At 46.2% G+C, this 14,037-nt stretch overlaps 1 protein-coding gene across 1 annotated transcript in view; it reads left to right on the forward strand.

Moving 5' to 3' along the window:
- The window catches only part of GATD3A (glutamine amidotransferase like class 1 domain containing 3A), a 95,786-nt gene that overhangs the window by 35,325 nt on the left and 46,424 nt on the right, over positions 1-14,037 (forward strand). Inside the window, exon 3 of the mRNA XM_030203769.1 lies at positions 2,275-2,388. Within this exon, the coding sequence (XP_030059629.1) occupies positions 2,275-2,388 (114 nt within the window). The remainder of the gene's footprint in view (positions 1-2,274; positions 2,389-14,037) is intronic.

Consider the following 14,037-nt stretch of genomic DNA (forward strand, 5'->3'; position numbering starts at 1 on the left):
ACATAACCGTATCCCTTGCTGTGTTGGTGGTGGGGGGCACATCAACCACTGAGGGGTTAAGGGGATGATCTCAATCTCTCCAGGGAAGTGCTGCACAATTGGAGTAGTTTCTGAAAGCTTGATGTACCAGATAGAAGGTGTAAATCCCAAACTCAATCTTTTCTGGATATAGACATGCATTCCATTTCTGGAATGGGCTTGCTATAGTCTCATCCAAAAAACACCCAGACCATGCCCCCTTGCTGTGTGCACATTTTAGAGTTTGTTGTTTATATCTTGGCTTTTTAAAATTGGGATGTAGTTGTTTATGTAATACTAGTAAAAAAGGCCTGTTTCTGACTCAAATGAAACGGGCGCTAGCAAGGTTTTCCTCGGAGTGTGTATGTTTGAGAGAGTGTGTGTGAGAGTGATTGTGTGAGAGAGAGAGAGTGAATGTGTGTGTGTGTGTGACAGAGAGTGAGACTGGGTGCGAGTGTGTCTGTGAGAGAGAGAATGTGTGTGTGTGTGTGTGTGTGTATGTGTGAGAATGAGGGTGTGAGCCAGGGGCCCCCCCTCCCTCCCTGCCTTCGACTTTCAGGGTCCTTGCTCCCTCCCTCCTGAGGAGTTGTGGCGGCTACCCACACACCCTCCCATGGGGCCTGGAGGGGCAGCTGCGGCCGTCACCTGCTTTCCTCCTCTTTCGCGCCGCTCCGACTCCTGAGGTCCCCCCTCCCCCGCGCCCAGCGCAGGAACGCGTGAGCACACCCGCGCGCCGGCTTGGCATAGCAACATGCTCTCCGTGGATCTGCCCCCTTCGCTCACGCCCAAGGAGGACTCCAACCTTTCTTTCCCTGCCATTGGTCACGACGCTCTCGGCTACACCGCCCCTCAACGCTTCTGTTTCTCTTTCAAGCTCCGCCTCCACCCTTGTGCCCTGCCCCTTTCGCCCCTCCTCCGGCTCTGGCGTTCTACGTGACGTCAGCGAAGAGTGACTGGCGTGCGTGCGCAGAACAGCGCAGCACGTCACACCTCTTCCCGTGCCTCCATACCCGCTGCGGGAATATGCTCTCTCCCGACTACACCTGCTTCGCTGCCGCTACCACCCAGTACCTATGCTGCCGCTGATAAAATGCACCCAGTATCTCTGACGCTAGCACTCTGTTCTGCGCTTGCTGCGGCAAGCGGAGGAATGCAGCGGGAGTGTGTGGCGCGCGTTGCTTTGATAGTGTGGCGGCTTCGGCAAGCCCGGAACTTTCCCGCGCATCGGAGCTCAACAACAGCGCCAAGATTGATGCATCAGGCGATGCACGGCTCTCGGTCCCTTTAGAGAGTGAGGGCATAAATCGAGAAGGGGGGGGGGGGGGATGGGGAGGTCCTGACACCAGGGAGGGAGGGGTCCTGACACCAGAGAGGGAGGGGGGAGAGGGAGGTCCTGACACCAGAGAGGGAGGGGGGATGGGGGAGGTCCTGACACCAGAGAGAGGGAGGGGTCCTGACACCAGAGAGAGGGAGGGGTCCTGACACCAGAGAGGGAGGGGGGGAGAGGGAGGTCCTGACACCAGAGAGAGGGAGGGAGAGAGGGAGGTCCTGACACCAGAGAGTGAGGTCCTGACACCAGAGGGGGAGGGGGGTCCTGACACCAGAGAGGGAGGGGGGAGAGGGAGGTCCTGACACTAGGGGGGGAGGGGGGGTCCTCACACCAGAGAGGGAGGGGGGAGGTATCTCTGTCACGCACACTCTCACAGTCGGTGTCTTTCTCTCACTCTCACACACTGTCTCTCACATTGTATCACATTCACTCTCTGTGTGTCACAGTCACTCGTACACTCTGGGTCTCACAGAGAGTCTGTGTATTGCACACATACTTTCACACTCTGTCTCACACACTCTGTCACACACACTGTATCTGTGTGAAACACTCTCTATCACACACTTACTGAGTCTCACTTACGCACTCGCACACACTCATTCTCACACACACACACTCTCTCACAAACACACTCGCACCCAGTCTCACTCTCTCTCTCTGTCACACACACACACTCGCACATTCACTCTCTCTCACACAGTCACTCTCGCACACACTCTCTCAAACATACACACTCCGAGGAACTCTGATGGCTTACTTTGGCTATTTCATTACATTTTTCACAACAAAAATGTTGCCCGTTTTAATGGGCTTTACGACTAGTTATTATATAGGATAATGTCTAACTGTTGATTATGCACATCTAAAACTCGAATAATGCTTCTAAAATAAGCACCTTAATATTGTTTTTACTATTTATCGTTTAGTATCCTGGTTCACCTCAGCCGAAATGGAGCAGATGTGCAGATCTATGCCCCAGATATTCCTCAGATGCATGTGATTGACCACAGCAAAGGGCAGACAGCAGAGGCTGAGTCCAGGTAAGAACATAAGATGTGCTGTGATGGGTCAGTCTAAAAACCCGCTGAGTCCAATATCCTGTCCCTGACAGAGGCCAATCAAGGTCACAAATGCACTTGGTCTTAAAGAATAGCATTTTGCTAATACAGTAATAAGTGACTTTTCACAAGTATACCTTGTTAATAATTATGAACTTTTTATCCAGAAACTTGTGTAAACCCCTTTTAGACTCAGCCGTGATGGCTGCCTTGTCCAAATTCCCTGGCAATAAATTCCACAGCTTTAAACTCCCACACACAAACACACACACACAGAAAAAAACACACACACACAAACAGAAAAAATAACCACACACACACACACAAAACACACATTTATCTTAATGATAGTCCCCTTTTTAATTATTTCCAACCCAATGAAAATTGGAAAGAATTCTACAAAACAGTGGTGTAGCTATGGGTGGGCCTGGGTGGGCACAGGCCCAGCCAAGACAAGCCAACAGTAGCCGCCTTGCTCTCTCCCTCATTTGGATCCAGAGTTTGCCCCCGCTCACCCACCCATGGCCTGGCAACTCCAACCGCAGATGGGGGCAGCGACAAGCATCCACTGTCTGCGCATGCCCTTCCTCTGCTGTGTCCCTCCAGAGAGAAACAGTAAGCAACGTCAGGGCGGACGTATCAGGGAAGTCTGTGGAACTAGCACAGGTAGTGGATGCGTGCCACTGCATTCACCCATGAAATAGCTGAGGTACACAGGGAGTGGGGGGTAGCTATGGTGGCGGCAGCAAATGCCAGATCTGGGGGCAGAGGAGAGGGAGCAAGATGCAGGATAAAAGGGAGGTGTAGTTTCAGAAGGCCAACTCAACTGTGGGCCAGTCCAAATATAACAGCAGATCTGGTTATACTCCTGCTACAAAAGGGGTCAAGAATGTCTGTCTGGGTTATAAACTTCAAAAGTTTAATGGAATGGGATGAAACTTGGCATGAGGGAAAAACTGATAGAAAAAGACAACAAGTTCAAAAATGGGCCAAATCACATTTGGGAATCCAGAGATATAAACTCGCCTCAAAAAAATGATACAGTGCATTTCTGTGGGAGAAGGAGTTCCAGCTTCTGTAGAAGAGAATAATTAATAGAATGGGATGAATCTTGACTTATGAGAGAAAGCAATAACAAGGACACACTGAGTTCAAAAACAAACCAAATTGGACAAGGGGGGGTGGGGTTGAGACAATTCAGCTCCCCTCCCAAATATGTCTCAGCACATTTCTGTGGGAAAAGGAGTTCCATCTTCTATTGCATTGAAACTTAGGGGTCCTTTTACTAAGGTGCACCGAAAAATGGCTTGCGCTGGTGTAGACGCGTGTATTGGATGCGCACAGGTCCATTTTTCAGCGTGCCTGCAAAAAAGGCCTTTTTTTTGTACAAAAATGGCGTGTGTCAAAATCAAAATTGGTGTGCGTCCATTTTGGGCCTGAGACCTTATCACTACCTATTGACCTAGCGGTAAGGTCTCCTGCATTAACCAGGCGTTAATGATCTATGTGCGTACAATGCCGATTACTGCTTGGTTAGTGCCGTGCACTGGAAAATTTCCCAAGTGCTTAGTGGATGCGCGTAAAAAATGAAATTACCACCTGGGCCACGCGGTAGCCAGGTGGTAGTTCAAAACTGACGTGTGTACGCACCTATGCAGCTTAGTAAAAGGGCTCCTTAGAGTGAAATGTAGCAGTTGGAGAACAGGGCAAGGAAGTTTAAAGGGAAGAATTCCCTATTCTTCCAAGCCCCTAAATTACCTCAACCTCACAAAACCCACCCCCTCAAAATGTCCTCCCATCCCCCAAAACTCCCACATCTGCCATACCACCTCACAAACTGCTTTATCTACCCTACAACTGCCTCTCTGCATGTAAACTGCTCTATCCCCACAATCTACCCTTTGCAACTGCCCCAAACCATTTCCCTGAAAATGCCACACCATCCCAAACCGCCCCACCCCTGAAAACTACCCCACACCCCAAACATTACCATACCCACAACTGAAACAAAACTCCACAAATTACCCTAACCCCTAAAATAATCCCATGCAAGTGCTCAACTACCCCACAAATTGCCCTACCTCCAAATCTGGTCCCCCACAACTACACCTACATGGTCCAAACTACCCCTTAAACTTGCCGTCCCACAAGTGCCTCACCTCCCAATCTGTTTCCTCATCTACAGACACACCACATGTTCAGTCCTCTCCCTCCTTTCATTGTGAGTGAGCCTAACCTGCTCTGCATGCATTCACTGTAGTTAGCAGCAGAGACTACAGGTAGGATCCAGCCAAATGGAAGACACTGAAGACAGAAAGGCAGCTCTAGCAACAGAGGGCCAGATGCACTAAATTTAACAAGCCATTAACGAGCAAGTAGTAAACCCTGGCATGCACTAAAGACTTTTTTTCCAACGACGGTAGCAGCTAACGAAAACGGAATGCAGATGAGCAAATTGTGTAGAAACCTTATTGTAATGAGATGCACTAACCTTTTCCGATTGCCTTAACGCTGGAAAATCTAACGAGAGGTCTGTACCTCTCGTTAAGTATGCGCGCAAGCCAGACAAATTTAAAGCAAGCATAAAACAGAGAGAAAGACAAGCGTAAAATGGAGCAGTGAGAGGAGGCAGAGCAGAAGGAAAAATTACATTTCTCGAGAATCGAACTGAAAAGCTGCACAGCCACAGCAAGAGAGGGCTCAGCAGTTCCCCTTTCACAGGCTCCCTCCCTCCTGTGTGATCGGGATCCAAGAAGAAGGCACAGCTCCCTCCTCCAGGTCTATCTCAGCCAATCACAGCACGTTTAGCTCGGCTAAATGCGTTGTGATTGGCTCAGGGACTTCCAGGTCTCAGCTGAGTGAAGCACTGCCAAAAAAGACGTTTTTATTATTGCAGGGGGGGTGGGGAATGACGGCCAAAAGAGACGCCCATCCAAAAAAAACGTCCATTTTGGCCGTCATTCCCTCCTGCAATAATAAAAATGTCTTTGTTGGCAGTGCTTCACTCAGCTGAGACCTGGAAGTCCCTGTGCCAAACACAATGCATTTAGCCAAGCTAAACGCGCTGTGATTGGCCGAGATAGACCTGGAGGCGGGAGCTGTGCCTTCTTCTTGGATTCCGATCACACACGGAGGGAGGGAGGAAGCCTGTGAAAGGGGAACTGCTGAGCCCTCTCTTGCTGGGGGGGGGGGGGGGGGGGGGGCTGAGCTGAGGTAAACGCGCTCATCTTTTTTTTTTTTTAAGTTTTGTTTTTTAAAGTGAAGCACGTCCATAAAGGACGTTCTTGGTGTGCGCAGAGCAGCCAGCATAACGCTTGGCTGCTCTGCGCATGCTCCACGGGCCGACTGTTTACCGATGGAATAGAGAATGCAAGTGAGTTACAACGAGCAGCTCATTTGCATTCCTATTCCTTGATGCATGCCCTTCCCTTACTGATTCGTTAAGGGAATCGATAAGGGAAGGGCTCTAACGATTTTTTAGTGCATCTGGGCCAGAGACTGTAGGTAGGATCCAGTCGGTGGGTGGCAGTGAAAGCAGAGCGCTGGAAGCAGTGCTTTTTTTTTTTTTTGTAGGAAAAAAGGTACTAGTATTTATACAGCGCCAACCTTAAGGGCGTGGTCGGTATCTATGGCTTCACTCCTATAGTAGCCACATCCATTATACTAGCCAAGGAGCATATAAAAAGACATAATTGAAAATAGTACACAAGTACCTAGGGTCCAACAAAAGAACCCCTAAGAGAAACCATAAACTAAAAAAATATGCAGACAAAAATTCAACTGAAACCCCCAGACGTTTAGCATACATGCAGGATAATACCAGAAAAACAAATATTTTCCCTTTGTACTGCTATAAAGATAGTAAATAAGTATTGCCACATTGGGACAGACCAAAGGTCCATCAAGCCCAGTATCCTGTCTCCAACAGTGGCCAATCCAGGTCACAAATACCTGGCAAGATCCCAGAAAAGCTCAGTACATTTTATGATGCTTATCCCAGAAATAAACAGTGGATTTTCCCAAGTCAATTTAATAATGGTTAAGTGAAGAAATATTTTCTCCTATTCGTATTAAATGTATGATTTTGTAGCTTCATCGCATGCCCCCTAGTCCTAGTATTTTTGGAAAGAGTAAACAAACTATTCATGTCTACCCGTTCAACTCCACTCATTATTTTATAGACCTCTATCATATCTCCCCTCAGCCGTCTCATCTTCAAGCTAAAGAGCCCTAGACGCTTTAGCATTTCTTCATAGGGAAGTCGTCCCATCCCCTTTACATAGCAGATGTAAATTTCAAAAACTGGCATATTCTATTCACTACATTACAAATTAACAACTACAAATAAAACAAAATTAACACAGCTACCGTACTACTTCATCTTAAACTAAAAATTATTTTTTTCTACCTTTGTTGTCTGGCCATGTACTTTTTTTTTTTTTTTTTTTTCAATTGTGTTGGTCCTGGTTTCTGGTTTCTACTTTTCTCGTCTTCTCTTAACTCTATTGCCAGGATTTCCTGTTTTTGGTTTTGTCATTTTTCTTTCCTCCTTTTCCTTTAATCTTTCTTCGATTTATTTATTTATTTTTTTTTTACTGCTTCTGTCCACATTTAGTTCTTTCTTACTATCGAATCTTCAATTTCCCTCTTTTGACTGTATCTACCTACAGCTTGCCCCTCTCTCTTCCCCACTTCCATCCAGCATTGCCCCTCCTCTCCTCCCCACTTTCATCTGGCATTTGCCCCGTCTCTCTCCACCCCACTTCCATCTGGCATTTGCCCCCTTGCTCCCTCTTTCCTATCCAGCATCTCTCCTGCAGCCACTGCTGCTTTTCCCAACGAGCAGCAGCAGCGGGTAAATCAAGGAGTAAAAGGCACGGGGCCACAGTGCTTAGACGTGAACTGTCAGCCCTGCTGATCCCCTGCCCCTCTGACATGATCTTCCTTTTCCGGGGCAGGGGATCAACAGAGTCGACAACGCGTGGCCTAGCACTGCAGCCCCGTGCCTGCTACTCCTTGCCACAAAAAAGGCACTGACTAGAAGGCAGCTGTAGTCACAGGAAGAGAGGATGTGATCTGGAGGATATTTCTGTTCTTTAGAAGTGAAGTTTCTTCATTTGGTGGGAGGTGGAAGATAAATTAACCCCATCCAAAAATGGCATTATATAGTTCTGTGGGAGAAGCAGCTCTAGCAGTTGATTTACTGTTACTTTGTGATTAAGGTCATGCACTTTTCTAACTGCCTTTGCCTCTCATCTCCTTTCCTTATCAGATCTCACCCCCCCCCCCATTCACTCTTTCCTTCTACTCAACAGCCTTAGGCCATCCATCCAGGTGCCACAGTTTCATCCCACAAAAACCACCCTCCCGTCTTCAAGGATTTCCCCTTTCCTTACTCTTCCTACCCTCAGACACCTCCCCCACCGACACAGCCCCACCCTCCCCTGGTGTGGTCAACTCCTTATGTTCCCAGTGTTCTGCCAGCATCCCTCTTTTTACCTCTTTACCTAATCCTTCTATAGTTTGAGGCAAAGGACCCTTAGAAATAAAATCCACTAACATATCTATATCTTCAGCCCCCAAGGTGCCTTAAAGATAGACCTGAAATCTTTCTTTATAAGGGGTTCTTTATGGAAAAATTTCAGGAATTTTTTTTTAATCTTATATCCAGCCTATCTACAATTCTAGGTGGTTTACAACTAAAAACATACATAATCAAATACATAAGAACAAAACTTGAAAATAATTACAGTAGATGATAAAAAAAAAATCCCACTAGCTATCTGCAGATAAACTCTCAAAACAATTGCTGAATCTATCAAAAAAATTATCTGTAAAATTGTCCAAGGACAAGAAAAACATCACTGACCACATGTAGGTGAAGTCATCTGAAAAAGCCTAGTACAGATGCTACCCAGGGTTCTAAAAAACAAAAACAAAACAAAAAAACAATAAAAACCCAAAGGCTTTTGGCAATCTGTTCTGTGCATGAGTAGGTGCCTTCCCACCTAACTCAGTCATGCAGGACCAGCAGACCTTTGTTTTCCACAGAGCAGAGAAGTCGTGTTCTTTCAGCTCTCCTGAGTATGGTCCATTTTTTTTGCTTGTGCCTTGTAGGTTTTTTCCATAGGTACACGGAACCCTTATTCTAAATTCTTCTTTTGTTCCTTAGTTTTGCTAGCCCTTTTAAGTTTTATTTATTTTCAGCACAATGCTGAGGCATCAAGGGCATTGGTGTCAACCATGGTACCACCCCAGCCTATTCTGGAGGCCCATGCTCTGCCTGTTGCCAATTTATCAATGCCAGTGCCTTGCTGGATGCTGGTGTCGGCATCAGAAAATCCAGTGTTCCTCTCCAGCCCATTGGAAAAAAAAAGCTTCTCTGGAGTCTAGCAGGGGACTATTACCTTGGTACTGTCGCCCAAAATCTTACACCTTTAGGTTTTCCTATGGCTGCTGCCCAAAAACCTCTGAGAAGTGGAGGCTGCAGAAGGAGTAGGCTAAGACAGGGACTTGCCTTCTCTACTTTGTCCCCGAAAAGATTGTCACCTTAGCAAAGGATGTCCATCAGTTTCTCCTGAACTGCAGGTTCTAGGTCCAAAACACGCAGGCAGGTAAGACTGTACATGCCGATATCTAAAGTGAAGTGGATGCCACATCAAAAGCATCATAGGTTGCCCAAGCCCAGTGCCTTCGACACTCCTTCTGCTTGGCTACTAACTCATGGAGATGTGCAGCCTGTTCTGCAAGCAAAGTGTCCACAAACTCTGCTACACTGTGCACCAAGTTCTGCAAATAGATGCTCATGTAGAGCTGGTAGGACTATATGGGATAAGAGCATAGAGTCCTGAAAAACATTTCTACCACAAAACTCCAGAGGGAGCACCAAGGTGTGGGTTCCAGTACTCTTGGCCCTTTTCAGGGCAGATTCTCCCACCATGGAATGGTGAGGAACCTGCTGCTTCTTGAATCCGGGAGCCTTCTGGACTTGACACAGAGTCTGCATTCTTAGGAACTGACTGCATAGAGGGGGGGGGGGGTGTCTTCCAGTTTTTCATCTATGCTGCCTGAAAGTGCATAGGCACTGTCACAGCTTCCTTGGGAGGCACATCATAGTCAGGGACATCAAACATCTCAGCCTTGGGTTCATCCTTGACCTCCAAATTAAATGGAATGGTCTTAGCCATCTCCCTCAAAAAAAAAAAAAAGAGACAAAGGAGAGATCCTCTGGAGGAGACTTTCTCTTGCCTTAGCAACTATACTTTCCAGTAGTTTTTTGGGATTTAAAAAAAACATAATTAACAGCATTTAAAGACACCTACAGGATCAAACACAAAAGTTCCACCCAAAGATAGAACTCTAAACCTTATCAATGTTGTTGTAGCCCACATTGTACGCTTTTTGTTGAGACTTGTGAGTTTTAAACACTCTAAATAAATTATATAAACAAAGGTAGATAAGTAGTAACAGGGTAGAAAAATCTGGAATGTAGAGAGTGTAGAATGATTGATTGAAAGAAGGAAGTGGAGCAATCAAAAGGGGAGAACAAATATAAAGAAAGTCTAGAGAAATTAAAATTGGAAACCTAAATAAAAAAACAGAAAAAAAGTAAAGGATAAAGAGAGAAAAGTAAAGAAAGAACATAAGAATAGAAGGTCAAAAAATTGAAGGTCTGTTGGGGTTAGACCTAGAGGGAGAGTGTCGTTTTAGTGAAAAAGTAATCTGATTACCATATTAATCTACTTGAATGCACAGAATTAAAGGTTAATGAATCAAGAAAAGCTGATACCTTTTTTTTTTTTTTTTTTGCTTGCTGGGATGGGAGTGGTGGAGGAAGTGTTCTGAGGGCTTTTGGATAAGAAAGGATAGATCATAAGGAATGCCAAGCCAAATGCAAAGCGGAGATAAGGAGGGCAAAAAAGGACTTTGAGAAGAAATTAGCGTTGGAAGCAAAAATACATAGTAAAAACTTTTTTAGATACATTAAAAGCAGGAAACCGGCCAAAGAGTCGGTTGGGCCGCTGGACGAAAATGGTGTTAAAGGGGCGATCAAGGAGGACAAAGCCGTAGCGGAGAAATTAAATGAATTCTTTGCTTCGGTCTTCACCGAGGAGGATTTGGGGGGGACACCGGTGCCGGAAAGAATATTTGAAGCGGGGGAGTCGGAGAAACTAAACAAATTCTCTGTAACCTTGGAGGATGTAATGGGTCAGTTCAGCAAGCTGAAGAGTAGTAAATCACCGGGACCTGATGGTATTCATCCCAGAGTATTAATAGAACTAAAAAATGAACTTGCGGAGCTACTGTTAGAAATATGCAATCTGTCCCTAAAATCGAGTGTAATACCGGAAGACTGGAGGGTAGCCAATGTTACTCCGATTTTTAAGAAAGGTTCCAGAGGAGATCCGGGAAATTATAGACCGGTGAGTCTGACGTCGGTGCCGGGCAAGATGGTGGAGGCTATTATTAAGAATAAAATTGCAGAGCATATACAAAAACATGGACTGATGAGACAAAGTCAGCACGGATTTAGTGAAGGGAAGTCTTGCCTCACCAATCTAATGCATTTTTTTGAGGGGGTAAGCAAACATGTGGACAATGGGGAGCCGGTTGATATTGTATATCTGGATTTTCAGAAGGCGTTTGACAAAGTGCCGCACGAAAGACTCCTGAAGAAATTGCAGAGTCATGGAATCGGAGGTAGGGTATTATTATGGATTAAGAACTGGTTGAAAGATAGGAAGCAGAGAGTAGGATTGCGTGGCCAGTATTCTCAGTGGAGGAGGGTAGTTAGTGGGGTCCCGCAGGGGTCTGTGCTGGGTCCGTTGCTTTTTAATGTATTTATAAATGACCTAGAGATGGGAATAACTAGTGAGGTAATTAAATTCGCCGATGACACAAAATTATTCAGGGTCGTCAAGTCGCAGGAGGAATGTGAACGATTACAGGAGGACCTTGCGAGACTGGGAGAATGGGCGTGCAAGTGGCAGATGAAGTTCAATGTTGACAAGTGCAAAGTGATGCATGTGGGTAAGAGGAACCCGAATTATAGCTACGTCTTGCAAGGTTCCGCGTTAGGAGTTACGGATCAAGAAAGGGATCTGGGTGTCGTCGTCGATGATACGCTGAAACCTTCTGCTCAGTGTGCTGCTGCGGCTAGGAAAGCGAATAGAATGCTGGGTGTTATTAAGAAGGGTATGGAGTCCAGGTGTGCGGATGTTATAATGCCGTTGTATCGCTCCATGGTGCGACCGCACCTGGAGTATTGTGTTCAGTACTGGTCTCCGTATCTCAAAAAAGATATAGTAGAATTGGAAAAGGTACAGCGAAGGGCGACGAAAATGATAGTGGGGATGGGACGACTTTCCTATGAAGAGAGGCTGAGAAGGCTAGGGCTTTTCAGCTTGGAGAAGAGACGGCTGAGGGGAGATATGATAGAAGTGTATAAAATAATGAGTGGAATGGATCGGGTGGATGTGAAGCGACTGTTCACGCTATCCAAAAATACTAGGACTAGAGGGCATGAGTTGAAGCTACAGTGTGGTAAATTTAAAACGAATCGGAGAAAATTTTTCTTCACCCAACGTGTAATTAGACTCTGGAATTCATTGCCGGAGAACGTGGTACGGGCGGTTAGCTTGACGGAGTTTAAAAAGGGGTTAGATAGATTCCTAAAGGACAAGTCCATAGACCGCTATTAAATGGACTGGAAAAATTCCTCATTTTTAGGTATAATCTTGTCTGGAATGTTTTTACGTTTAGGGAGCGTGCCAGGTGCCCTTGACCTGGATTGGCCACTGTCGGTGACAGGATGCTGGGCTAGATGGACCTTTGGTCTTTCCCAGTATGGCACTACTTATGTACTTATGTAAAGGGAGAGAGGAGATCATGGGGGTCTGATGTGTACACAAAGGGATAGAGCAGTCAGGGTACAGCTAGATGTGGGGATGGGAGAGTATATGAGTGTATATTCTTCCCTACTGCTGTTGCTGCCTGTATGCAGAGGGGCATACGTTTTTTTGTTTCTCCCTATTTCTGCTTGTACATAGAGTACATAAGTTTAATTTCTCTAGAAATAGCAAGTGTTGTTGTGCACTTCTGGTAAATCACATAACAAGGAAAACACTTGAGGAACTGAAGCTATCAGGCTTATTTTCGAAAGAGAAGGGTGCCCATCTTCCGACACAAATCGGGAGATGGGCGTCCTTCTCTCAGGGTTGCCCAAATCAGCATAATAGAAAGCCGATTTTGGGCACCCTCAACTGTTTTCCGTCGCAGGGACGACCAAAGTTCATGGGGGCGTGTTGGCAGCATAGCAAAGGTGGGACTGGGGTGTGCCTGAGAGATGGGCGTCCTCGGCCGATTAATGGAAAAAAGAAGGGCGTCCCTGATGAGCACTTGGCCGACTTTACTTGGTCCATTTTTTCTTGCGACCAAGCCTCAAAAAGGTGCCCTAACTGACCAGATGACCACCGGAGGGAATTGGGGATAACCTCCCTTTACTCCCCCAGTGGTCACCAACCTGCTCCCACCCTAAAAAAAAAAAAACTTTAAAACATTTTTTTGCCAGCCTCAAATGTCATACCCAGCTCCATGACAGCAGTATGCAAGTCCCTGGAGCAGTTTTAGTGGGTGCAGTGCACTTCAAGCAGGCGGACCCAGGCCCACCCCCCTACCTGTTACACTTATGGTGGTAAATGTGAGCCCTTCAAAACCCACCAGAAACCCACTGTACCCACATGTAGGTGCCCCCCTTCACCCCATAGTGCTATGTTAGTGGTGTACAGTTGTGGGGAGTGGGTTTTGGAGGAGGTTTGGGGTGCTCAGCACACAAGGTAAGGGAGCTATGCACCTGGGCGCAATTTGTGAAGTCCACTGCAGTGCCCTGTAGGGTGCCTGGTTGGTGTCCTGGCATGTCAGAGGGACCAGTGCACTACGAATGCTGGCTCCTCCGACGACCAAATGACTTGGATTTGGTCGTTTCTGAGATGGGCGTCCTCGGTTTCCATTATCGCCAAAAACTGGGGACGACCATCTCTAAGGTCGACCTAAATGTTGAGATTTGGGCATCCCCTACCGTATTATCGAAATGAAAGATGGACGCCCGGCTTGTTTTGATACTACAGGTTTCCCCGCTCCTTCATGGAGCTGTTCTGCGAGGATGGCCCCAGGAAAACATGGACGCCCCGTTCGATTATCCCCTCCACGTGGCCCATGTATAGCAGATAAAATTGATATAACCTTGACGGTGAGTGAGGCTGAGGACCCTCCAAAGAAGGAAATGTTCTTCCACAAATATGCATTTAAGGAAGAAGAAGCCAGGTGTTTCATACAACTTGTTTGCTGTTGCTGCATGAAGTGATCACAAGTTTGAGATAAGGAAATGGCCAATTATCACAAAGTGTGCACGTGTATTGGGACAGGAGATGATGGTAAGATAAAGGAAATAACCTTTTATGTATAATGAAGAAAACAGGAAATATCCTTATATGAACAATGTTAGAATAGATCACATGTTTTAGGAGAAATTAAACTTAGAACAGTATATAAGTGCAGAATGAGAAAGCCAAACTGAGCAACCTTGTAGCTCAGCCTGAACGTCTTGCTGGCTGTGTGACAAAAACTGCTCCA

This window comes from Microcaecilia unicolor, chromosome 5, assembly GCF_901765095.1.
Source record: "Microcaecilia unicolor chromosome 5, aMicUni1.1, whole genome shotgun sequence".
NCBI classification, from domain to species: domain Eukaryota; kingdom Metazoa; phylum Chordata; class Amphibia; order Gymnophiona; family Siphonopidae; genus Microcaecilia; species Microcaecilia unicolor.